Below are 26228 nucleotides of genomic sequence, written 5' to 3' on the forward strand. Positions count from 1 at the left end.
AAAATCATGCTTCTGTGGGCAGAGGAGAGGAACGTACCAAATGATGGGATTTAAAAAAACCATCAATTTTCCCGCTCCTCTTTTAGGTCTTACGTAATTTATATGAGCAGAGATTGACGGTTGTTTGAAGCATCTGATTCTTAAAGAGGATTTGCTCCAAGACTTTTAGGCTTTTCAGATCCAACTGGCAAGCCCCTCTCCATCACCAGTCCTAAATAGGCATCTCCCATTTCTCCTTTAGAAAGACAGGGCTCTTCTAGGGTTGCGGATCCTGCCACGTGCAAATCCACCGGGGCAGAATTTGGGCAGGAGGAGTTGAATTCTCACTGCCTCAGACTTGGGAAGCAACCCCCGTCTTGGATCCTTTTCTTTACCGTGTCAGCTCTGGTCTGTCCACACTTTTGGTTCTTATCTGTTCACCCTCAGCAAATTTTCTATACAATATAGGAGTAGTTCTCTAAGTGTGGTGCAGGTTACCAGTTATAGTGCTCCAGGTTAATTTAGCTTTTACATGGATAAATTTTTTCCCCCAAGTGCCCATCAGTAGATGAATGGAGAAGCAAAGTGTGGTCTGTACATATAATGGAATATTACTCAGCCTTAGAAGCAAAGAAAATTCTGATACATGTTGTAACATGGATGAACCATCACTTGCTAAGTGAAATAAGCCAGATACAAAAGGACAAATATTGTATGATTTACTTCTGTGAGGGTCCTAGAGTACTTACATTCATAGAGACAGAAAGTAGAAGGGTGTTTGTTCAGGGGCTGAGGGGAAGGGGGCGTGGGGGATTATTGTTTAAAGGGTGTAGAGTTTCAGTTTTGCAAGCTGAAAGGAGTTTTGGAAATGGATGGTGGTGATGGATGTGGTCAGTGCCACTGAATATGGTTAAAATGGTAAATTTTTTGTGTATTTCACCACAATTAAAATTACTATTAAAAATTATTTTTAAATTTTAATAGTTAATATTTGTTGTAATAGATTTTAGAAATAAAAACAGAACTAGCATTACAAGCCTGTTAAGATGAGTCTAATGAAGAAGAAGGTGTTGATTAAAAATAATGTATTAAGGCAGCCCAGACAACATGCCATTACGTCAGGGATGAGTTGGGCAGAGTGCGGTGAGACACAGTGGGACTGGCGTCTATGGGCTTGCTCCCCGAGAAGGGCTACAGGAGAGAAAGATTAGCCATGGCATCTTTGATAAGAAAGGTGATGGGCACCGGAAAAGCCCCAGGGCCATTGGTCTTAAGTCAGGCTGTGTTCTAGCAGGACTGTTGACGTTTCTGGACAGCGAGGTGTGGACCCTTCAAGTGGACAGCTTGTGCCAGGGAGGGGTGGCAGACACAGGTGATGTTCTGAAAGCTGCGGGCTGTGATGTCACTAATGGGGTAAAGCAGCTGTTCCTCTGGCTCACACACACGATTTCAGTACTGTCCATGGAATCCACAAACAGTATTTCAAGAGTGGTTTTCCTACCCAGAGGAGGCCGTGTTGAGAATGAAGGTCCGAGGACCTCTCACGTCAGCATGACTCTGAGTGGGCCAGGTCTTCCTGTTCCGTTTGGAATTGTCACAGCGTTTTAAAATGAACATCTTAAGTTTTACAATCGATGTTGGAGAGTTTAAGTTTGACTAAAATATCTGGAGTTATTATGGAAATACCAACATACACGAAGGGGAATTGAACAGAAATTAAAGATCAGACTTGGACACACTCATACTACCGAATGTGGAAAATGAGACACTCATGACATTATTGCTCAGGGAAGTAAAAAAGTAAAGGGGAATAACAATGTAGGAAATAACAAAGAAAAGATGGGTTAATCATTCCTGAGAAATAATAAAAAGCACACCTAATTCAATTAAATCCTAGTAATGATGCGAAATATTGTTATCTTGCCAGATAAATGATTCTGCTTTTATTTGAATAAAATTTAAGTATTCAAGTTTGAATGGTAGGGGTAAAGGAGAAGAAAGTGGACCAAACTTTAATTAATTAATTAATTTTTTAAAGATTTTATTTATTCAACAGAGAGAGACACAGCGAGAGAGGGAACACAAGCAGGGGGAGTGGCAGAGGGAGAAGCAGGCTTCCTGTGGAGCAGGGAGCCCTACGTGGGGCTCGATCCCAGGACCCTGGGACCATGACCTGAGCCGAAGGCAGATGCTTAACGACTGAGCCACCCCAGGCGCCCCGGACCAAAATTTTGTATAGATGATATTTTTCTAATGGAAATACAACAGACAATGTAGGCGAAAAAATGTGTGAGGGTGATTACAATGTGGGCAGTATTGCTTTATAGCCTTGGCTGGAAGCAGACAGTGTCAGAGGTGGGGGCTCCCTATCCTAGTGCACCCACCCCCTCCCAGTAAAGCACGTGTTCTCCTAGCTGGTAAAACTGAATCTGGCCTGCAGTTTAGAGGTTTTAGAGGCAATATTTTTTATTTTTATTTATTTTTTATTTTTTTATTTTTTTAAGATTTTATTTATTTATTTGACAGAGACATAGCGAGAGAGAGAACACAAGCAGGGGGAGAGGGAGAGGGAGAAGCAGGCTTCCCGGCAGTGCAGGGAGCCCGATGTGGGGCTCGATCCCAGGACCCTGGGATCACGACTTGAGCTGAAGGCAGACGCTTAACGACTGAGCCACCCAGGCGCCCCTAGAGGCAATATTTTTTAAAAAATTGAAATATTCTGGCAACTTCAAAGAATCTATGATGCCTTAAAAAAAAATTTTTTTTTTTAAAGATTTTATTTATTTATTTGACACAGAGAGCCAGAGAGAGGGAACACAAGCAGGGGGAGCGGGAGAGGGAGAAGCAGGCATCCTGGCCGAGCAGGGAGCCCAATGTGGGCCTCGGTCCCAGGACCCTGGGATCATGACCTGAGCCGAAGGCGTTGAACGACTGAGCCACCCAGGTGCCCCTGCCTTAAAAAATTTTTAAGCATCTTTCCAACTTTGTTTTGAAGTCTTTCAAATATAAAAACAAGTTACAAAAACCATATTGAGAATAACCATATTCTCTACACCCTAATTATTAACATTTTGTTGACCTGCATATTTCTTTATAAATAGTATATATAAAATTATTTGCTTTTTTGCTGAACCATTTGAGAATGAGTTGAGAACTCTAACTCCTTACACATGTATTTCCTAAGAACCAAGACTTTATCTTACATCATCATGATGTAATTACCCCACTTGAGAAATTTAACATTGATCCAGTACCATAATACATAGTCTCTGTTCAAATTTCTCCATTTGTCCCAAAATGTCTTCTAAAACTTGTTTTCTCTGCTCCAGGATCCAATCAAAAATTGTACATTGCATTTAGTTGTCATGGCCTCTTAGTCTCATTTAATTTAGGTCAGTTCCCTGGCTTTTTTGTGTCTTTGATGTCATTGAAATTTTGAAGAACAAGGGCAGTTGCTTTGCAAAATATCAGTCATTTCGGATTTGTCTGTTTCTTCATGATTATGTTCAGTTAGGCATTTTTAGTAAAAATACTGCATGGGCAATATCACATCAGAGGACAAGAAGCTTTTAAAATCATTCCTGTGATTAAAAATAATTTAAAATCTAACTTTTTATCAGGAAATATTCTGGACATACCAAGAACTATAAAAAATATAATCATAAACACCTGGCCATCCACCACTTAGCTTTGTCAAACCTTTTAACATTTTGCCATGTTTGCTTCACATCTTTTTTTTTTTTTTTTTAAGATTTAGAGAGTGTGTGTGTGCACGAATGCAAGTGGGGGAAGGGGCAGAAGTAGAGAATATCGAGCAGACTCCCTGCTGAGCACAGAGCCCAGAGCAGGCCTCGATCTCACAACCCTGTGATCATGACCTGAGCCAAAACCAAGAGTCAGACGCTAACTGTCTGAGCCACCCAGGCGCCCCTCTTTTTTTTAACCCATAAACTATTTTTTAAATTGAGGTATCATTTATATATGGTAAACTTCATCATTTTTCATGTAGAATTCTGTGACATTTTGAAAAATGCATGCAGTCCTGTAACCAGCACCACAATCAGAGAGCAGTCTGTCATCCCTCCATTACCTTATACTCCTTTGTAGTCCTTTCTTTGCCCCTCTCCAAATCCCCTGCAACCACTGATCTTTATCTTCCCTGTTAGCTTTGCCTTTTCCAGGATGTCGTAAAAATGGAAATGTGCGCACGGAATCACGCAGTAGGACGGAGTCTCTGCATCTGGCTTCCCTGACTTAGTGTATGCATTTGAGACCCGCCCGCCCCGAGGTTGTTGCGTGAATCACGATGTCTTCCTTTTTATTGCTGAGTTGTTGTCCATTGTATGAATATGCAGATTTGTTCGTACTGTCACCAGCTGGAGGCCCTTTGAGTTGTTTCCAGTTTGGGGAGATTATAAATAAAGCTGCTGTAACCTTTACAGACAGGTTTTTGTGTGAACACAAGTTCCATTTCCAATCCAACTAGGCTTGGATTACCTGTCTAACTTCATGAGAAAATCTTCCACAGTGACGGTACAATTACGGGTTCCCATCAGCAATGTGTAAGAGTTCTAGCTGCAGGGCACCTATAATCGGGGTTCTTGACCTTGGGATTGTGAATTTGAGCCCTATGTTGGGTGTAGAAATTACTTAAAAATAAAATCTTAAAAAAAAATGTCTAGTTGCTCTGCATCCTCACGAGCACGTGATGTGGTCAGTTTTTTAGATTTCAGCCATTCTGGTAATGTTTAGTTTAGTGTGTAGTAGTATCTCATTGTGGTTTTAATATGCATTTTCTAATGACGAATGATATGTTAATTATCTTTCCGTGTGCTTGTTTGCCATCCTTCCACTCTTTTGGTCAAGTGTCTGTTTGGATCTGTCCATTTCTCTAGTTGGTCATTCTGTTACTGAGTTTTTACACTTTATATATTGTGGATGAAGTTCCTTGTTGGATGTGATTGCAAATATTTTCTCCCAGTTTATGACTTTTCTTTCTCTTAACAACGTCTTCCAACGAGCAGAAGTTCTTAATTTGGATTAAGTCCAATTTATCAGTTTTTGCTTGTACAAATTATACTTTTGGTGTTATATCTAAAATCTTTGCCTAACCCACAGTCACAAAGATTTCCCCCATGTATTTTTAGAAATTTTATAGTTTTATATTTTACATTTAGATATAGGATCCATTGGAGTTAATTTTTGTATCTGGAATAAAGGATGGATCAAAGTTAACTTTTGTGCATACAGATAACTAATTGTTCTAGTATCATTTGTTAAAAACTACTCTTTCTCCACCCAATTGCTTTTGTGCCTTTATTGAGACTCAATTGACTGCATATATGTGGGTCTGTTTCTGTTCTGTTGGTTTTTGTCTGTGCTTTCTCCAGTAGCACACAATTCTAATTACTGTAGCTTTTTACTAAGTCTCGAAATCAGGTGGTATGAGTCTTCCAACTATGTTGTTCTTTTCCAGAGTTATTTGGGCCATTCTAGTTCCTTTGCCTTTCCAATAAGAATTTCATAGTGAGGGGGCACCTGGGTGGCTCAGTTGGTTAAGCGTCTGCCTTCGGCTCGGGTCATGATCTCAGGGTCCTGGGATCGAGCCCCACATCGGGCTCCCTGCTCAGTGGGAGGCCTGCTTCTCCCTCTCCTGCTCCCCCTGCTTGTGTTCCCTCTCTCGCTGTCTCTCTCTGTCAAATAAATTAAAAAAAAAAAAAAAAAGAATTTCATAGTGAGTTCATTGATTTCTCAATTCCTGCTGGGACTGAGTTGTATTTATAGATCATCGTGGGGAAAAATCAACATCTTAATCCATGAACCCAGTATACTGGCATTAAAGGCCTTCCTTGATCTATTTGATCAGTTTGTGTACCTTTCAACACACACATTTTGCATATATTTTGTTAGGTTCATTCCTGAGTAATCCTGTTTTTTGGCACTGTTGAAAATGGTGCTGTTTTTTTAATTTAAATTTCCAGTTTTCATTGCTGGATAATAGATGTACAATTGAATGTACTATATGCCTTTATACCCTGGAACCTTGTTAGAGCCACTTACTAGTTCTAATATATTTTTTGTAGGTTCCTTAGGATTTTCTATGGAGATACTGTTTGTAAATAGAGACATTTTCTTTCTTCATTTCCAGTCTTGCTGACAACCTTCTTCTTACTTTGTTACACTGACTGGTGCCTCCAGTAGATGTTGAATAAGAGTAGTGAGCACGCCACTAGTAACATTTTTTTTGGTATGTTTTACTTTTTAGTTCAGGAATTATCTTTTCCAAAGTTTGTTTTTTGTTTTTGTCTTTGTTTTAGAGTTTCCATTTCTTACGTGAGATTCTCCTCTTTAGTAAACACACGAACTCACTACAACCATCTTGTCCTTAAGTTGTTCAGCATATTTCTCACAGCTGCTTTGACGTCCTCGCCTGTTCATGTCAACTTCTGGGCGGTCTTGGGTTCACTTCTACTGACTGCTTTTGTCCTTGGCCACACATCACATTTTCATCTCTGCGTGGCTAGTAACTGCTACACGGGATATTGCAGCTGCCGTAAAGAGTGTTGACCTACGCTTCAGTCACTCGCTGCATCCACCGTCTGGGAGGCTTGGTTTATCCTCTTCAAGCCCGTTTGCTTTTGCTAGAGCACACTCTGTTTGTCCAGGAGTGCGGTCTGGAGTTCGCAGGCGTGGCACGTCAGGGTGCCTACTGAGCCTCGTAAATTTGGCCGGACTCCCGCTGCAGACTGTTTCCCAGTGATGGGTGCCAAGGACAAACAAAGGCAGACATTGGCTAGAGCATTAGCTGCCCAGGAGTAGGGGCAGGAGCTGGGGAAGGGCAGAGGGGGCCGAGCATTTTGAGGGAAGACCGAGAAGAGGAGGGGAGGGGCTCCAGGGATATGAGGGCCACCAAGGACCGGTCAGTGCCTGCTGGCCGAGGAAGGGGGTTCCAGGAGGCAGTCTCGGCTTTCAGGCCCTCGAGACATACTCCTGAGCAGCGGGAGAAACAGACACATCTCAAAGGGACGGGGAGGATTGGCGCCTGTCAGCCCTTTCGAGGAAATGCTCACAGAAAGGGAGGTTGAGGGTCTCTGTCCGCAGATGGTGGGTTCCCCTGGCAGCCTTGAGCTTCCCCAGGCACGCATTTGAGAGGGGCCAGGGCCATCCTTGGGACGGGGCCTCTCGGTGCAGAGGTTTTGGGAGGTGACATGCCACGAGTTTGCCGTTCTATCGGGCAGCAGCTAAAATTGGTGTTTCTGTCCGCCTTCTCGAGGTCGCTTTCCTCTGGATGGCCAGGCCTTCACTGTGCCGTGCGGGCTGGCCAAGGACCTGGCTCTCCCCATGTCGGCTCTTTCAGAATTTCTCTCCTCAGCGTCCCTTCTCTGGTTCCTCAAGCCACAACACTGCGGCTTTCTGCCTGAGTTGCAGCCCGTCGTCCTGGGCTGGAAAAGCTGTAAGGAAACGTGGATCTCACCCAAGACCCATCCCCCTTGCAAAGCATCTGGTCCCTGCGGTTTCTCTTCTCTTCAGTGCCTTCATATTTGTTATTTTGTATTTTTTCCTGGGCTGATCATTGTTACTTGCAGGTGGATTAGTCCATGTAAACGACTCTGCCATGATCTGGAACCAGAATGGCCCATTGTTCTTTTTTTCCCCAACTATTTATTTTAAAAATATTCAAATATTTAGAAAAATAGAATACTAACATGAACACCTGTTCCCCTGCCACCTGGTACCTCGGATCCAAAGTCTTGGGATGTCATTGCTTTTAGGTCCTTTCAGTAGGCAGAGTTAGGAGTTCCTACTGATATTTTCAACTCAAATTTAACTTTTTATGTTACATCTAATCTCTCTAATGATGAAAATCTTGGTCTCTAATGACACTGATCTATATCAAGATACATTCAGAGAAGTCTGACTTTCATCCCTGTCCCTTCTATTCCTGGCTTTCTATAGGTGATAACTTATATTTGTTTTGGTTTATCTGCCATCATTTCTTTTTTTTAATATGAACAGAATATACATGTATTCATTCGTATTTCCTTCTCTTTTTTACAAAAGACATAGCATATCACAAACATGGGACTTTGCTTTTGTATTTTATTATGCATATTTAAAAAATACGGGCGAGGGGCGCCTGGGTGGCTCAGTTGGTTAAGCGACTGCCTTCGGCTCAGGTCATGATCCTGGAGTCCCGGGATCGAGTCCCGCATCGGGCTCCCTGCTCAGCGGGGAGTCTGCTTCTCCCTCTGACCCTCCTCCCTCTCATGCTCTCTGTCTCTCATTCTCTCTCAAATAAAATAAATAAATAAATCTTAAAAAAAAAAAAAAAAAATACGGGCGATGGGGCACCTGGGTGATTCAGTCGGTTAAACGTCTACCTTCGGCTCAGGTCATGATCTCGGGGTTCTGGGATCAAGCCCCACGTTGGGCTTCCTGCCCAGTGGGGAGTCTGCTTCTCCCTCCCCCTGCTTGTGTTCTCTCTCGCGCATTATCTCAAATAAATAAAGAAAATCTTTAAAAAAAATTAAAATAGAGGAGATGGAGGGCATTGATCTCTGCTTTTCGAGTCACAGCACATAATTAAAAATTACTGATGTTATTGGTTATATTTTTTTAAATTTTTAACGTGTTTTAGAGTTTTATCTTTGCATCTTTTATCTTTTATCCAGCTTAATTGAGATATAATTGGTATCTAACATCATATAAGTTTAAGGTGTAAAGTGTGATGATTTGATCTATATTGAGAGTCTTTTATTTTTTACCTTTGGTCTGATTTTTTAAGACAGAGGTACTCCTCTAGAATTTGTTAGATCACTTAAATTAGTAACAGGTATCATGCCTCTAGGGTTTATTATTTTATGATTCTGCTTTTTAAACCATGCATTGTTTTTTTTTTTTTTTTTAATTTTTACAGATTGAAGATCCAGGATGCTTCTGGGTTATTATAAAAGGATGTAGTCCGTTTTTAGATCATGAAGTTGATTACCAAAAACTAAATAGTGCCATGAATGACTTCTATAATAGCATGTGTCAAGATACAGAAATAAAACCGTTAATGTTGGAAGAAGGGCAGGTATGTATCTAAGTGTGCTGTAAGCACTGTGTCTTGAAATACTACTTAAAATGTACACATTTTGGCAATAAAAGCTTTTAGAGTATTTTAATTGCACATAATCATTGCTTTGTGTTAGGTTCTTTTGGCTGCACGAGATTTGGGCTGGTTTTGGAAAGCAAAGGTGGTAGAAGATTCATGTGGGGCAGCAGCAGATGGAATGTCGTCCAAATTCAGGCATTGGGCCATCCTCCTGGGGCTGGGAACCGAGGGCTATTCTAGATGTATTCTAGATCTGTCACAGGTGTGGGGGCCTCAGCTGAGGGGGCATGGGGGCCTCCCTTTTGCTGCCCGTGACTTTGGCCAACTCCTGCTTGTTTATTTTCCTTGCCTCACATCACGGCCCCTTCTTCCTTTATTGCCACCTTGGCTCCCGGGACCATTGTCTGATTCTCTCTGCAGGTCAGTCACTTTTCAGAAGAGTTTGAATTTTTCTACTGGGAAAGGTTTATAAACTATGAGAAACATTAGAAATAACTTGAATTCCTTCCCCCTTTCAAAAAAAAACTTCATTAATAACATTTATTATTTTTTTCCATACCATTGACTTGTTGACAGAAAACCCGGTCAGCTGTCCTTTTAAAATATTCCACATTTTGGAGAGCCTGAGTGCCTCCTTGTGGTGGTGCTGAACTTTCTCTCTGTCCCTTCTATTTTATGTGACTGGTAGTTAAAGCTTTGATTAGATTTAGGGTCACCTTTTTTCCCCCCTCAGAGTGATTGGGCTGTGAGCTTCACCTTGCATTGGATTGGGAGGTAATATCACTGTTGGCAAAGCCCAGCAGATTCGGAGGGCGACACCTGAGTCCTCCCTCAAGGTGGTGCCCGTCAGCTTTTCCTGCAGGGGAGGCACCATCCCGTGACCAGCACGCCCGAAGCAGCCCTTCTGTTTAAGCTTCCAAAATGGTCGCTTTCACATTCCTTCTGTGTTCTTGAGCCGGAATTCGTCTGCAGGGAACTTTCCTTCCTCTATTAAGATGATTAGGCTACCCTGATATCCTGCAGTTCATGCTGGAAAGGTAGACACGTTGCTTGATTCTTTCCCTTACCAGCGTTCGTGCCCAGCTGTGTACACAGGCGTCCAGAGGTCTCTGCTGTTTTTCTCTCCTCCTTTTCATTTTTAAAGTACTGTATTGAACCTCATGGTTTTTAATATAGTCCATCAGCCGTAATCATTGTTCTTGGTGCTTAAATTGCCCTACGTTGGCTTGGTGGAAGCCTTGTACGCCACCAGTTCAAAACCAGCTTGGCCTCGTGAACGATTACCTGTTTACACCATTCCTACAAGTTGCTTTGACTTCAGCATTAAACAGAAATACCCTCCGTCCTTTGGCAAGATTTCTCTCCAGTTATTTGACTTTGGAGTTATGGGAGGCTCCCAAGAGCCCATCCCTTGCCAAGTGGCTGCTCCGTGGCGTCCAGCTTCAGTTCCCAAGCGCGGTGGTCTCCCTTCGGCTCACCCCTTCCCCGTCGGGCGCGGCGCTCTCCCCTCGGGGCCTGTGGTCGGCGTGTGGTTTGCCGGTCTGGGTCGCAGTCCCGTGGGACAGTCGGGACGCCAGGCAGCTGTCACTCCTGCTGGGCGGTTTCCCTAAGGTGGGGCTGCATTTTCCTTATTTTACTTTCAAAACCCTGTCCTTAGTTAAGGAGTCAGCATGACTGGAGTAAGAGAAGCCTGAAGTAGGATGGGTGCCCTGTGCTCAGTTTACTGTCCAGCGGGGGTCAGCGTGGGCAGCCCCAGCCTCCTCCCCCACCTTTCCTCTTCCGGCAGGTAGAATGTGGGCTGAGATGGTTTGGGGGTGCCTTTTCGTTCTCTCCTGCGACTGAGGGTTTTAATGCCGAGGTTTTTATTTTGTAGGTCTGTGTGGTGTATTGTCAGGAACTGAAGTGCTGGTGCAGGGCTGTGATTAAGTCCATTGTGTCTTCGGCAGAGCATTACCTGGCAGAATGTTTCCTTGTGGATTTTGCCAAGTACATCCCAGTGAAATCTAAAAAGTACGTACGTATTTATTTCGCCTCACGCTCTTTAGGGAGACGGATATCAGTTTTAAAGGAGAGGGTCAGTTTTCACAGAGGATAGAGGTCAGAGAACTGGAATGTTCTTAGCTTCCCGTGGGGACGACTTGCAGATTCCAGTTCTACACGCAGTCAGTGTAGGGGCTGGTGGTCCCAGTGAGGACCCGGGGCAGCTGGGCCCTCCTTCCACCTTCCTTCCAAGGGGCAGGTGCTCAGCCGGCCTCCCACTCTCAGCGTGTTCCTGTGATGGGTCCTTCCAGAGGCTGGGCTGCAGGAAAGACTCTACCTGGAAGCCGAAGGTCAGTGGTCCCCACAGAAGGGGTGTGTGCTGGTGCAGTGACTTAAGGTGGGGAGACGGTTCCGAAGCAGCCCTCATTGGCTCCAGGAGCACCCATTAACTGCTCATTAGAAAACACTAGCAACATGTCAGCTTTTGTGTTTGTGGTAATTTTTCATAGTTGCCCGTCCCAGAGTAAGAGGATATCAGTTTAATAATTAACGTGAGGACTCTTCTTCCAAAAGAGTATTCTTGCAATAAGAGTAAAGCATTTCATGGCAGAAGGGCTTCTCAGACATTGGGAATTCGCAGATACTTAAGAAAAAAATAGATGCCTTTCTAGCCTGTGATTCTGCACCTTTATAACCAGAATTGTTATCAAAGTAAATGTTACGTTTAATTGTTTGGAAAGATTTTTAGTATTTGGAGTTTTGGGCAAGAGAAGCCCGTGATTAAATATTGTGCAGGGAGGCTTTGAGGGGCACCTTTTTCTGAGCTGTGGGGACGAGGTGGTGAGGCTGCCCATACAGGGCATCCAGAAATCCTGTCCCGGAATGGTACGCCCAGGCAGTCTCTCGTTGGCCTGAAGAATGGAAATAAAAGTGCTGAGCAACAGATTTATCAAATCTCAGCCCCTTTTTTTTTTTATTACTATGTTATGTTAATCACCATACATCATTAGTTTTTGATGTAGTGTTCCACGATTCATTGTTTGCGTATAACACCCAGTGCTCCATGCAGAACGTGCCCTCTTTAATACCCATCACCAGGCTAACCCATCCCCCCACCACCCTCCCCTCTAGAACCCTCAGTTTGTTTTTCAGAGTCCATAGTCTCTCATGGTTCATCTCCCCCTCCGATTTCCCCCCCTTCATTCTTCCCCTCCTGCTATCTTCTTCTTTTTTTTTTTCTTAACATCTATTGCATTATTTGTTTCAGAGGAGCAGATCTGTGATTCAACAGTCTTGCACAATTCACCATAGCGCTCACCATAGCACATGCTCTCCCCAATGTCTATCACCCAGCCACCCCATCCTTCCCACCCCCCACCACTCCAGCAACCCTCAGTTTGTTTCCTGAGATTAAGAATTCCTCATATCAGTGAGGTCATATGATACATGTCTTTCTCTGATTGACTTATTTCGCTCAGCATAATACCCTCCAGTTCCATCCACTTCGTTGCAAATGGCAAGATTTCATTCCTTTTGATGGCTGCATAATATTCGTCTGTGTGTGTGTGTGTGTGTGTATGTATGTATGTATGTATACATACCACATCTTTATCCACTCATCTGTCGATGGACATCTTGGCTCTTTCCACAGTTTGGCTATTGTGGACATTTCAGCCCCTCTTTTTGTGCAGAATTAATAAATATTAACTATAAAAATATCTGCTCAAAAACACAACAAACATCTCATTTACAGAAACTGAAATTCGGGTTGTGTATTAAAATTTGAAATTTAAAAATCTTAAGTAGAACTGACTTCACAGGATTGTTCATTTCCTAATGTTTCTTAGTCTGAGGAGCCTTGTTAGACGTGATTTTTCTAATACTTCCCACCCCCACACCATGAAGTTTTAACCCCAAAGATACTTTGAATATCCATGCATGTACTCTTCATATATTTCATGCTTTTATACATAAGAAGAATAAGATTCTTCTCCCTCCTCCGCACTTGGGCAGAGGTCAACCCGCTCTCCCTGTTGCTGGTGGCTGTATTAGAAACAGAAAGAATTGGTTTGGGTGTGTTTTAGGTATGTCAATTATGGGGGCGTACTTTAAAGAAATCTGTTCTATGTAAGTTTTCTTTGTAACGGAACTGTTTCTGTTTCACTGTGAAGCATCCGAGTTGCAGTAGAAACTTTTATGCAGCTTCCCTACCGAGCGAAAAAATTCAGGCTGTACTGCACGAAGCCTGTTACATTACACATTGACTTCTGTGAAGACAGCGCTGAGTTTGTGTAAGTACTGCTGGTGACGGGTGCTGAAGCGTGAGGCAAAGTCTGAAATCGAGTGTAGGAGGTTTATGTGGAGTCTCTTGCCCTTGAGAAGCACTAAGTGGCCTCTGTTCTTCAGGAGACATCTGAGTCGGTGTGTGTCGCACCTGGCCCTAAGCGGAGCTCCCGGGGCAGCCCCCCTTCCAGACACTGCAGTCGAGGGGGCTTGGGGGGGTTGCCGAGCTCTGCGCTCTGCAACTTCTTTTAATTTGCAAAAAGTAATAAATTAACTGTAAAGAGAAAGGGAATACAGGATCATGGAGCATTAAAAAAAAAAAGTCCATTGCATTTTTCTCCAGTCCCTAGCCACCCCCCCCCCCCCCCGCATCCTCTGGGACCTGTTCAGGCTCTGAGCTTGCACACCTCATTCAGTACTTTATACACATTCGTTTGTGTGGAGCCTTTCATGAAAATTAGAACCTACTGCCTTATTTGTAGATTTAAGCCAAGAGTGTGCTGAAGCTCTTTGCTAGTACATGTACGGCCTCCTACTGTTGGACTTTCTGGGGTGAACATAACTGGCTCCTTGCTCTATGTGACTGTTCCTCTCTTGAGAGCCAGCTAGATTGTTTGCAGACCACTGTGCGCTGTGCATTCCTGTAAGAATATGGATAAATCCAAATAAAACATGGTGTGGAGATGTGGACGTGCATGCCCATGTGCACGTATCACCCCCGCCCCCATGTTTGCCCCGTCTTCCTAGTCTTGGGCCACATTGCCAGTGTTTGTGCAGGACTCACCAGGGTCCCTGCACTGGACACTGCTGTGGCAGGGGTATGGCTGCGCTCTCCACTGTCTGGACCGAGCACTACCTGAGGTCCTGGGGCAGCCCTCCCCTTCCTCCCTCCTGGTACCCCCACCCCAGGACTGTGGTGTTACGGGAAGAAACATTGTGGGCACAGCACAGTTCTGGCTTAACTTGCATGTCGTGGTGGTGTTGCATTTTGTTCCCGGAACTTGGAAGGCACCCCTCTTGTGGATGCTTTCGCGGGATCTATGGAGACCTTCCATTCCCACTCCCTGCACCCCCCAGCACCTGTTGTTTCCTGGAGATGGTAAGCACATCGTCCTGTGGCCAGCTTCAGAAGCTTCAGTAATGGATGCTGAGCCTGCTTGTTCCTGCAGCCCCCCCACACCACCACCACCTCAGAGACTCCAGGAAAGTGGGTCCCCCACAGAGCAGCAACCCCTGCCTCTTCCCTGTCCCTCTTCCAGAGCAGCCAGCTACTCACCCTCCCCCCAGGGCTGACTCTGTTGCCAGTCTGTCCACACCCAGCTCTCCCCCAGAGTCCCCCTCATCCTCGCCCCCTCTGCGTGACCACCTTCCCCAGTCGTGGGCACACCCTCCGTGCAGACACATGTCCCTTTGTGTGGGCAGTTCATCTAGAATGTCTGTCTCGATACGTATGTTACAGTGTTTATAGATTTTGTCAAATGGCCCTCCAGAAGGACTAGCGATGTGTACTCACATCATTGGGGTACAGAGAGTGTTGCTTTTCCACACAACGTTGACTATCATTAAGCTTTTCATTTTTGCTTGTTTGTTGTGTGAAAATGGTATTTTGTTTTAATTTGTATTTTTCTAACTTGTAAAGTTGGGTGTCTCTTCATGTGGTTATTCATGTGTGTGTTTGAGAGACAGACAGACAGACACACGGACTGAATGACTGGTTTACCTGTGAATAGCCTAGATTGATTTTTCTCTTGGGCCATTTTCATATTAGAAATCTATATTTCATTTTTTTTGAACTTACTAGGTAAATTTTTTGTGTGTAGCAATGGTTTTAGAACCGCTGTCTTAATTTTTTTTTTTTTACTTTTAGTAACCCTTTGTGATTTTCTTGAAGTAATGTGCTAAATATCTTTTTTAGTAAATTAAATAATACCTTTGCCTAGGTGTGGGACTAAGTGCTTTCTGTACATTACCTTATTTGATCCTTAAAGCAGCCCTTGGAGGATGACGGTGGCATCAAACCATCATTGATTTGGGAAATCAAACCAGCAGAGAAACATAAAACATAGTACTCTACCCTTTCTTAGTTATTTTTGTTCCTTGCTTCGAAATACTGGTTTCTCTTCATCTTCCACTGCCCACAGCTCTTCTTACAATTTCCTTTCCAGAGCACAGGAAAGGGCAAGATGATAGAACGTGGGAGACAGAGGGCAGGTGTCAGCAGGGTGGGGATACCATGAGCGACTGGCCGGTGGCTCTCCGCCCGGCCTCTCTTTCCCTGTGGTCTCACCAGGCTGTATGGAGCCCTCGCTCCATACTAGTGCTGAACACTGCAGGGGGCTTGTGTTCTGGCTGGGAAGACCGATAGGTCCCAGGTCCCGGGGGACACTGGTGCTGGGAAGGACGATGCCCTGGTGGCAGGCACGGGCTGCTCAGGAAGCCCCAGGGCGGGCCTGTTCTCAGTCTCTGCCCTGGGTGCCGGTGGCAGTGACGAGAGGAGCCCGTTGCAGGGTGCGGCTGGGATCGTCACCCCCAAAGCAGGGTCAGGCATCATACATTCAACACGTAGTGTCAGAAACATTGAGCGTATGGCTTACAAAGTGATGTTGGTTCCCCAGCCTCGGATTTTTATTTGATAAGGTTGCATCTGTTTACTGTTCCAGACCTGCCAAGAAGTGGGACAGCGCAGCTATTCAGTACTTCCAGAACATCCTAAAAGGTAAGGCAAGTGCATCATCACTAAAGCCTGCTTTGAACTAACGCTCAGGCTGGTTTATCTTTCCGTTGGCGAGGGGGTTTGGGATGTGCTCCTTCAGCTGTTTGCCCCTCCTCACAGGGGTTCATCTGTTACCTGGGACTCCTTCCGCCCCATGTCACAGCAACTCTGCACCCCTGAAAGTTTGGGGGTGGATGTGGACGTTAGTAATTGAGAGTTGAAATGAGAAAGGGGCTCTTTGGGTGAGGGGCCCTTCGTTTGCATGGGAGCTTCGCCCTGCAGAAATAAATGTACGTGCATTTCACGGAGCAGCAGGTGATGGAAAGCTGAACTTTTCTCGTGCATTTTTTTTTTTTTTTTTTAAAGATTTTATTTATTTGACAGAGAGTGAGAGAGGGAACACAAGCAGGGGGAGTGGGAGAGGGAGAAGCCGGCTTCCGCAGAGCAGGGAGCCCGATGCGGGGCTCGATCCCAAGACCCTAGGATCATGACCTGAGCCGAAGGCAGACGCTTAATGACTGAGCCACCCAGGCGCCCCATCTCGTGCATGTTGATTGTGTCGTTGTCATCATTGCCGATTTCAGATGTGCAGCCTGTCTCAGAGCAGCTGTATGGCGTGCTCTCTTTATTTTCTATCATTGGCGGTAAAGTGCAGCCTCATGGGCCGTCTGTCCTGACCTCTGGCCGGCAGGAGCCAAGTCCCTGTGCCCGCCGCCCGGGGCTGCTCTGAGGAGAAGCAGGTGTGAAATGCCTGGGGTGCTGGGCCCTCTCCTCCACTGCCCCGCTGTCTGGCCAGAGGAATAGCCACATGCTGGGCCCCGGGGGGGATGGGAGGCTGGGAGGGCCTCTGGCTTTGGAGTCTGGGCCCATGTCAGGGGGGAGGGATGCTGGGACATACAGCTGTGAAGGAAGCAGAGCGCCTGGGACTGCATCCTGCTCCGCAGCTTCCCTGCAGCCTTCTCTGAGCCCGGCCTCCTCCCCTGTACATGACAGCGACAGCTGTGAAGTGAAACAGTGTGTGAAGGACTGAGCCTGGTGTCTGAAACTCCCCGCGCCTGGAGCTGCTGTTTGGGTGCTTGGGTCTGAGTTGCTGAGAGCTCTGACTGATGGGGTGTTTGCAGGGTGGAATGGACTCAGGTGAAAGACTGAGTGGGAAGGGGATTTGGGAGTCGCTGGAAGAAAGAGGGCCAAGTCCACTGGAGGAGATGTTCACAGGGGGGCAGGAGCAGCAGCTGTGGGTGGGGATGGAGGGTATGCAGCTGACCCCAGGCCAGGAGAGCCTTGGCCTCCACTTGCGCCCCCCCCCCCCCCTGCAACCAGGAGGACGCCGTTCGGTATGGTGACTCCGGGTGATGCTTAGTACGGATTACTAGGTGGAATGGAATTGTTTCAATGTCAGCTGATTTATTTTTTTTCATTTATGTTATTAGCAACCACCCAGGTGGAAGCCAAGTTGTGTGCCGTGGAAGAAGATACTTTTGAGGTCTACCTTTATGCAACTATAAGAAATGAAAAAGTGAGTGAAAGAATTGTGTTTTAAAAATGTTTCATTCTTATTTAAGTTTTTTATTTTAACAAACAGAGTAAACACCAAGGAAAAGAATGTCATTCACACAGCATGGAAATTTTTGGTTTTGTCTTTTGGTTTTTTTGGAGAGAGGGCAGGGGAGGGCTGAGGGAGAGAATCTCAAGCAGGCTCCATGCTGAGTGCAGAGCCCAACATGGGGCTCGACCTCAAGACTCTGAGATCATGGAAACCAAGAGTCAGACGCTTAATGGACTGTGCCACCCAGGCGCCCCAGGCCTTCTCCATTTTTAATTGGAATTCTATAAAGAAGAACTGGCCCTTCTCCCCCATTTATTAATTGGTTCAGTAATTTATCTTAGTGCTGACTCTTGGCTGTTTGTTTTACTCTAGGGGATAGAATACATTACTGTCATTATTTTCTTGTTCAAATTGTCCCAGATTTGGCCATTAGCAGCAGCTTCAAAGTGGCTTACGTGTCCTTTCAGTGTGCCCCATCATGGCCGGAAACTTTCTATTTTTGGTACCACGAGATGCTCTAGGCTAATTTTGTCATTCTCCAGCCCAGCTCTAGAATCAACCACTTCTCAAAGAAGAGTGGTATTCAGATAGCAAGACCGGGGCACGAGATGTGCTCCCTGCTGCTGGGGTGTCGCTGCTTGTAGGCCCTCTCTGCAGACAGTTAGGAAGTACGCGTATGTGCACTACTCCACACGCACACGGATTGATGCCTGGATCTGTCTGTCTGTACGTGGATCTGTCTGGACGGGGCGCCTGCGTGGCTCAGGGCCGTGAGATGGAGCCCCACGTCGGGCTGTGTGCTGGGCTTGTAGCCTGCCTAAGATTCTCTCTCTCCCTCCCTCTCTGCCCCTCCCCCGCTCACACATGTGCACACTCGTTCTCTCTCTCTCTCTCTCTCTCTCAGAAAAAGAGCTCTGGTACCTCTCATTCCAGTCCAGCTTCACAGGGTTCTTTGTGGCCCTCCCCGTTCCTTGACACGTGTTTCCAACAGTGAGAAACCTGCTCTTGTTAGCTACATTATAATTAATTCAATTAATCTTAATATTTACATAAAGTAATTCCAGAATTGCTAACCCACATTCCTGTGAAAAAGTTTTTTTTCCCCAAAGATTTTATTTATTTATTTGACAGAGAGAGACAAAGCGAGAGAAGGAACACAAGCAGGGGGAGTGGGAGAGGGAGAAGCAGGCTTCCTGCTGAGCAGGGAGCCGGATGAGGGGCTTGATCCCAGGACCCTGGGATCATGACCTGAGCCAAAGGCAGACGCTTAACACTGAGCCACCCAGGCACCCCAAAAAAGAAGTTTGTCTAAAGGCAAATAGCATGCAGCCAGAACACTATATTCTGAAGTTACTTAGGTTAGTTCTTTTCTTCTCCTCCCTCTTCATTGTGTTGATGTTATTCATTTACAGTAAGGTTCATTTGTTAGTCTTTCTGGTGCATTTTGGGTTCCCCCACGTCTTTGTCAGTTTCACCGGTGGCTTTTCATTGCTTATTTTAGTTTGGTAAAAATAACAAAATGCTGCTGTTGGACTGGTATGGTGAAACATCTTTAAACTTTTCTACTGACCTGCTTCTTCTTGCTTTTCAAGTAGGTCTGTTTCTCTCTCTGGCCATACTTCATGGTGGGGGAGTGCAGAGGGTAAACTTCTTAGCAGAGAGAACTTAGAGCAGATGCGTGAGGTCATTTTTGCCAGAAAAAGAAAAACAGGGCCTGGCATCCTTTTCCAGCTCCCTAAGGAAGCACAAGGATATGCCAGGGTTTTCTCTTTTTGGCCTGGCTTCTTTCACGCAACAAAATTATTTTAGCATATATCCACGTCGTCCCTTTTATTGTCAAATACTCTTCTCTTGTCCAGATATTATATAGTGGATTTACCTGTTCACGTCTTTTGGACATTTGAGTTGTGGCCAGTTTGGGGCTGTTACAAATAAAGCTGCTATGAATATTCATGTACATTTCTTCCTGTGAACCTATACATTCATTTCTCTTGGGTGAGGACCTAGGAGTCAAATATCTGGATGGGATTATAGGTAGTAAGAGACTGCCAAATGGTTTTCCAAAGCCGTTAACTATTGTACGATCCCATCAGCAATGGATGAGAGCCTCAGTTCCTTCACGTCCTCTTCAGTGCTTGGATGGCTACTTTGATGGATGTGTAGAAGTATCTCATCGTGGCTTAACTTTGCATTTCCCTAATGACTTACGACGTTGAGTGTCTCTTCATATGCTATCTGCAATCTGTGTATCTTCTTTGATGAAGTGTGCATTCAGATCTTTTGCCCATTTTTTGGATAACTTTTTATTTTTTTATTTTTTATTTTATTTTTAAAAGATTTTATTTATTTATTTGACAGAGAGAAACATAGTGAGAGAGGGAACACAAGCAGGGGGAGTGGGAGAGGGAGAAGCAGGCTTCCTGTGGAGCAGGGAGCCCGACGTGGGGCTCGATCCCAGGACCCTGGGATCATGACCTGAGCCGAAGGCAAATGCTTAACGACTGAGCCACCCAGGCGCCCCTGGATAATTTTTTAAATTGAAGTATAGTTGATATACGATGTTTCAGGTGTACAGTAGAGTGATTTGACGAGTCTGTACCTTATGCTGTGCTCACCACACACCACCATTACAATACCATTGACTCTATTCCCGACGAACCTTTTTTTTTTTTTTTAAGATTTTATTTATTTATTTGAGAGAGAGAATGAGAGAGAGAGAGCACATGAGAGGGGGAGGGTCAGAGGGAGAAGCAGACCCCCCGCTGAGCAGGGAGCCCGATGCGGGACTCGATCCCGGGACTCCAGGATCATGACCTGAGCCGAAGGCAGTCGCTTAACCAAGTGAGCCACCCAGGTGCCCCCGATGAACCTTTTATTCCCATGACTTACTCATTCCATACTGAAGGCCTGTATCTCCCTCTCCCCTTCACCCTTTTTGCGCACCCCATCCCCCCACTCTGGCCTCCATCAGTTCTTAGTATTTATGGGTCTGTTTGTGCTATTTGTTTGTTTATTCATTTGTTTTTTTTCATTCCACATGTAAGTAAAATCATATGGTGTTTGTCTTTCTGTCTTATTTCACTTAGCATAATACCCTCTAGGTCCATTCATGTTGCAAATGGAAGAATCTCATCTTTTTATGGCTGAGCAATATTCCACTGTATTTTGCCCATTTTTTAATTGGGTTGTTTGTCATCTTTTTATTGCATTTTGAGAGTTCTTTATATACATGTCCATCCAGATACAAGATTTAAAAAATTTTTTCTCTCTCTCTCTGGATTGCCCTTCATCTCTTTTTTTTTTAAAGATTTTTTTTTAAAGATTTTATTTATTTATTTGACAAAGACACAGCGAGAGAGGGAACACAAACAGGGGGAGTAGGAGACAGAGAAGCAGGCTCCTGCTGAGCAGGGAGCCCGATGTGGGGCTTGATCCCAGGACCCTGGGATCATGACCTGAGCTGAAGGCAGACACTAAATGACTGAACCTCCCAGGCACCCCTGCCCTTCATCTCTTAATAATGTCTTTTGAAGAGTGGAAATTTTTAAATTTTGATGCAGTCTAAAATTTAAATTTTTAATTTTTATAGGTTTTTCCTTTTATGATTTGGGCTTTGACTTTGTCATCCCCCCAGATCTTTGCCCAGCAAAGTCATGTTAGCTCCCCGGTGCTTTTGCTCAAGAAGATATTTCTTATATTTTTTACAGATTCTTATTGTTTTTCTTACCAGGAGGGTTGGTCAGAAGTATCTAGTCCTCTGTTACCAGAGCAGAAGTTAAGAGATCGGTTTCTATCAAGTTATGTTCTATAAAATAATTTTTTCTGAAGATTGAAATTTGGGGTTAAGTTTGGGATATTTTCTGAACAGTCGCCTGACTCTGTCTTATTCATGGAATGTTGAAAATTGTACAGGTCTGTGTTAATGATGATCTGGTTGCGAAGAACTTCGCTCGTTACATATCACCCAAGGAGAATAAAAACGTTGATTCTGTAGAGAAATCAAGATTGAGTATAAAGTCAGCATCCTTTTCCAGTAAACTCAATCCAGCACTTACTCTTTGGCCAATGTTTTTGCAAGGAAAAGATCTGCAAGGAATGGAAAGTGAGTGGATTCTCACCAATACATGTTTCTTTTAAACTGTCCTATTTATATGAATCTTACTGTACTGATGTAAATTGTACAAACTTTTCCCCATGTGGAGGCAAAGACTTGGACTATTAAAATATTAAAATCTAATATTTTAATTTTAATCCTGGTGAGTTTGTGACAGGTTTTGAAGTCCTGAGCTGCTGTAGTTTGTTTTTATGAGACCAGGAAAAAACTGTTCTCAATTTCTTATTAACATGGAGTTACATATTCAGAAGTCTGTAAGTTTATAATTTAAAGATGTTACCAAAACAAGGTCAAATGTTTACCACTTTAGACCCATTTAAGAAGAGCTGTTTATTAGTAGGGAAATACGAGAGGAGACCGTCGTGGACAGTGGAAACAATTTTTTAAGTGTTTCTCTCTCAATTCAGTTTTCCTTGAATTAATCGTTCACACTCCTTTCCGGCCCCGAGTTAGGTCTCCCGTGACCTCCCAGCAAAAAAGTAGTATGCCACTGAGTTTTGCATTTGTCATTTGGGTTTTATTTCATTCTGTAATCCTGAATTGTGTTCTTTCTGTCAGATTCACGTGGTTTAACTTTTCTGGCTCAGTCCCTCCAGCGTCCGGGGCCCAAGGGTGTTGTTGGTGACCCTGGGCCAGCTGCTATGTATCTGGGTAAGTTCACTTGCCTTATTTCACAGGCAGCTTAAAAGAACACTCTCAGTGGTCTACAGATTATAAGCGTTGTTTAGAAGGGCTGTGGTAATTCTCTCTCTTAATCTCATGGAATCAGTTTACGATGCAGATGCTGACAGAGATAATTTGGCCTTGCAGTTCTTACTTAGAGGACTTTTTTTTTTTTAAGATTTATGTATGTATTAGAGAGTGAGCATGAGCCGGCCAGGGCAGGGGACAGAGGGAGAGAATCCCAAGCAGACTCTCCACTGAGCGCAGAGTGCTGTGCACACCCTGAGATCATGACCTGAGCTGAAATCAGGAGTTGGATGCTTAACCGACTGAGCCCCCCGGGCGCCCCCTTACTTAGAGGATTTTACTGTAACAGGCATTTGTTTACGTGTAGAGCTGATTTATTTCAGCCCAGCCATACACTGGTGATTATTATTTGTTCTCAGAGTGTATGTATGGATTTGTGAGTGATTTTTATTTTAAACCGGGGGGGCACATGAAAGAAAGAGGCATTTAAGAGGGTAGAAATACCCAGTCTTTCACTCTGTATCTCCAAGGAACATAACAGGTGGGAATTGTTGGACCAGAGTGGAACCTGCCAGCCTCTTTGATTCTCGGTCACCCTCTGTGGTAATTCCTGTACCACTCCCCTCCTCGTCCCGCGCGTGTACACCGAGTGTTTCATGCACGTACACTGTAAACCTCAACTAAGTTAAAGCTTTCGCCAACGAAGTCACTCCCTACAGTTAGCATTCTGTTTAATTACTTTGATAATGTTGTTTATTGTAGAAGAATACAGATAATCAAAGTTTTAAAAACCTGTCATCTTTAATAGCTACTTACTAAAATATGAGAGTCTTGCTTTCCAGAGTTTTCCAGGTGTGAGGGTTGTGCATAACATTTTTATCTCACAGAAATTGGATTCTATACATACCCCTGTGTAGTGTTTTTCAGTTAACATATGGATGAACTTCTTTGTAGGTCAGATATGTCCAGGATCACTTGAGTTTAAGGACATGAGCTCTGACGTGAGACAGACGGGATGTTGGTGTCCCTCCTCCTGTGTGATCAGGGTGGGGTGGGGGGAGGCACTGTTCCCATTGCAGTGACTTTATTAAACGGGCCATCCACATACACAGTTGACATGGCCCGTGGCCGACGTGGCACATGCGGCCCCCACCCTGTGTTCTGACATGCCTCCTGCAGGGGTCTCAGCTGAGAGTTCCTGCTGAAACATGCCCCTGTTACTGATGGCAGAAAAACACATGGAATAGAAATATGGGCCCACTTCTACTGGAGCATGAAAAATACCAAGCATTTTATGTTGTGTTTAATCAGTGCCCAGCTTTCCATCACATGAATATGTCATCATTTTTGTGTTTTTTTTTTTTTTTTAAGTGGCCCCAGGTTGCTGGACAGTAACCGTTTCCCACTTTTCCTTACCGTGGTCAGTGTCAGGATGCACTGTGTGTGTCTTTTTTTTTTTTTTTTAAGATTTTATTTATTTATTTGCTAGAGAGAGAGCACAAGTAGGCAGAGTGGCAGGGAGAGGGAGAAGCAGGCTGTCCACTGAGCAGGGAGCCGGACGTGGGGCTCGATCCCAGGACCCCAGGATCATGACCTGAGCCGAAGGCAGCTGCTTAACCGACTGAGCCACCCAGGTGCCCCAGCACTGTGTATGTCTTTGAAAAGGAAAAGGTTGATGGTAAAAGAAAGGAAAGCCGATGTGAGATGTAACTGATTGTCATGGGAAAACAAAATTATTAGGTGTTACTTACCCAAGCAAAGATTTCCTTTTCCTTGTAATCATGGTAAGAAGGTATTTCAACTGTATTTTAATTATTTTTTGGTACTTGAAATTGTCTTACATTTTTTAAATCAAAGCATAATACTTTGTTAATACTTGGTTAAACAATCAAATAGGACAGAAGGAGTGAAAAGTGATGAGAAGTAATCTTTCTAGCCTCTCCTTAGCTGAGGCTGTTCCCAAGAGGTAAACCTTTATCGTTCCCCTTACCTTTTTACTTTGGTGGTTGTCTCCAGATTTTGAAACCCTTACAATTAATTTACCATTTCTAGGCTTATCACTTAGTTCTAGACCTGTCTTGACTTATTTTATTTTTTTTAAAGATTTTATTTATTCATTTGAGAGAGAGAGAGAGTGTGCATGAGTGGGGGTGGGGCAGGGCAGAGGGAGAAGCAGGCTCCCCACTGAGCAGGGAGCCCCATGCAGGACTCGATCCCAGGACCCTGGGATCATGACCTGAGCCAAAGGCAGATGCTCAACCGACTGAGCCACCCACGCGCCCCCCTGTCTTGACTTCTCTGACAGACTAGCTCACACACCCCTGAGCCATGTGTATGTATTCATCGGCTATTCTGGAAGTGCCCGTGCGTGTCAGGACTGCTCTAGGGGCTCAGCAGGGAAGGAAACAAGTCTGCCTTCACAGGGCTTACGTCCATTTTCGAAATGAGATTTTTATTTTAGGATAATCACAGACTTACAGAAGCGTTGGAGAATTTTGCAGAGAACTCTTTCTAAAGCATGTGAGGATAAGTTGCTGACTGGATCTCTCCCCGATACTTGAGTGTGTTTTTCCCAGCAACAAGGATATTCTCAAAAATATTCACAATACAGCCATACAAGTCAGAAAACTGACAATGACACATCGCGATCACCTAAACCTCAGGTTCAGCCACTCTTCCCTGTGACTCCTTTATGGCAGGCGGGTGCGACTCAGCATCCCTTGTGTTCCGCCGTCGAGCCTCTCTCTCCTCCTTCAGTCTGGAATGGTTCCTCAGTTTTCCCTTGACTTTTATGACCTTGACACTTGGAAAGACTATAGACTGGCTGCTTAGTAGAATGTCTCAATTGTATGAGATTGAGCTTACACACCTGTGGCAGGGATCCCTCAAGAGAGACACTGGGTTCATCTCATTCCATCTTACCAGCGTACATAAAACTTTGATGTGTCCCAATACTGGTGAGGATCCCTTTGATCGCTTAATTAATTAGCATCTGCCAGGCTTCTCCACTGAAAGTTACTCTTCACCTTGCAAATATTTTGTTGGCTGCTGCTATCATTCCTTTTCATTTGCTCATTAATCCACATCAGTATAGATTCCTATCTGAGACCCTGAAGTGGTTCAACCAGTTCCCTAAGTTCCCCTGGCTCCTTTGAATGGAGAATGGCATTTTGAAACATCTGGGAGCTGGGTGTGTTCGTTTCTGTCATGGTGGTTGCTCCCAGGCCCTTCAGTGGACAGAGCTGGGGACTGGGTGTGTGTGCATCCGTGCTCATATATACACTTACATCTCTATAGATTTTATATCTGTTGTGATTTCTGTACTGGAAACCAGGAGTTGACAGCAATATTTTGAATGGAGATCCTGCTGCTGCTGGATTATTCTAGCTTTCTGCCTTCCCAAATTTGTCATGTCCCTCTGTGACTCTAAGATTCCTATCTGCCTTTATTCCTACTATAGATACTTATGGGGTCAGTCCTTCTAGATAGGCAACCACTCTTTGCTTGTGTAAGTAACCAGTTCTTCACGGCCATTACTACCCTTTCTGCACAGATGCGCTCTCCCACTCCATTCGCTGACAGCACACCACTCAAACCTCCCCTGCCTCCATCACTCACCTAGTTCAGGCTGATACCATCCCCCTGCCACACACACAGCCGCCCTGTGGACACTTTCCTCATTTCACTTAGACGTAGGTCCACCCCCACTTGGGTTCTGCATTCCCAGGTAGGGTTGTCCCTCACTCCCACCCTTGCAAAGGCACCCTCCTCACCCTACTTGGCTCCAAGCCTCTCCCCTCTTCCACCCCCCGAGTGCTCACCTCAC

The 26228-nt window shown here is 44.6% G+C and overlaps 1 protein-coding gene across 12 annotated transcripts in view; it reads left to right on the forward strand.

Moving 5' to 3' along the window:
• Positions 1-26228, forward strand: part of TDRD12 (tudor domain containing 12) — a 68493-nt gene that overhangs the window by 1562 nt on the left and 40703 nt on the right. For all 12 annotated transcript variants that reach the window (XR_013444252.1, XR_013444255.1, XR_013444254.1 and 9 more), the window contains exons 3-9: positions 8897-9055; positions 10950-11086; positions 13228-13347; positions 16000-16055; positions 17483-17568; positions 21511-21700; positions 22271-22363. Coding sequence is in view for 7 of the 12 variants with exons in the window: in XM_036068997.2 (XP_035924890.2) it covers positions 8897-9055; positions 10950-11086; positions 13228-13347; positions 16000-16055; positions 17483-17568; positions 21511-21700; positions 22271-22363 (841 nt within the window). In the remaining 5 variants the exon portion in view is untranslated. The remainder of the gene's footprint in view (positions 1-8896; positions 9056-10949; positions 11087-13227; positions 13348-15999; positions 16056-17482; positions 17569-21510; positions 21701-22270; positions 22364-26228) is intronic.

Source organism: Halichoerus grypus, chromosome 15 (assembly GCF_964656455.1).
Source record: "Halichoerus grypus chromosome 15, mHalGry1.hap1.1, whole genome shotgun sequence".
Lineage (NCBI taxonomy): Eukaryota > Metazoa > Chordata > Mammalia > Carnivora > Phocidae > Halichoerus > Halichoerus grypus.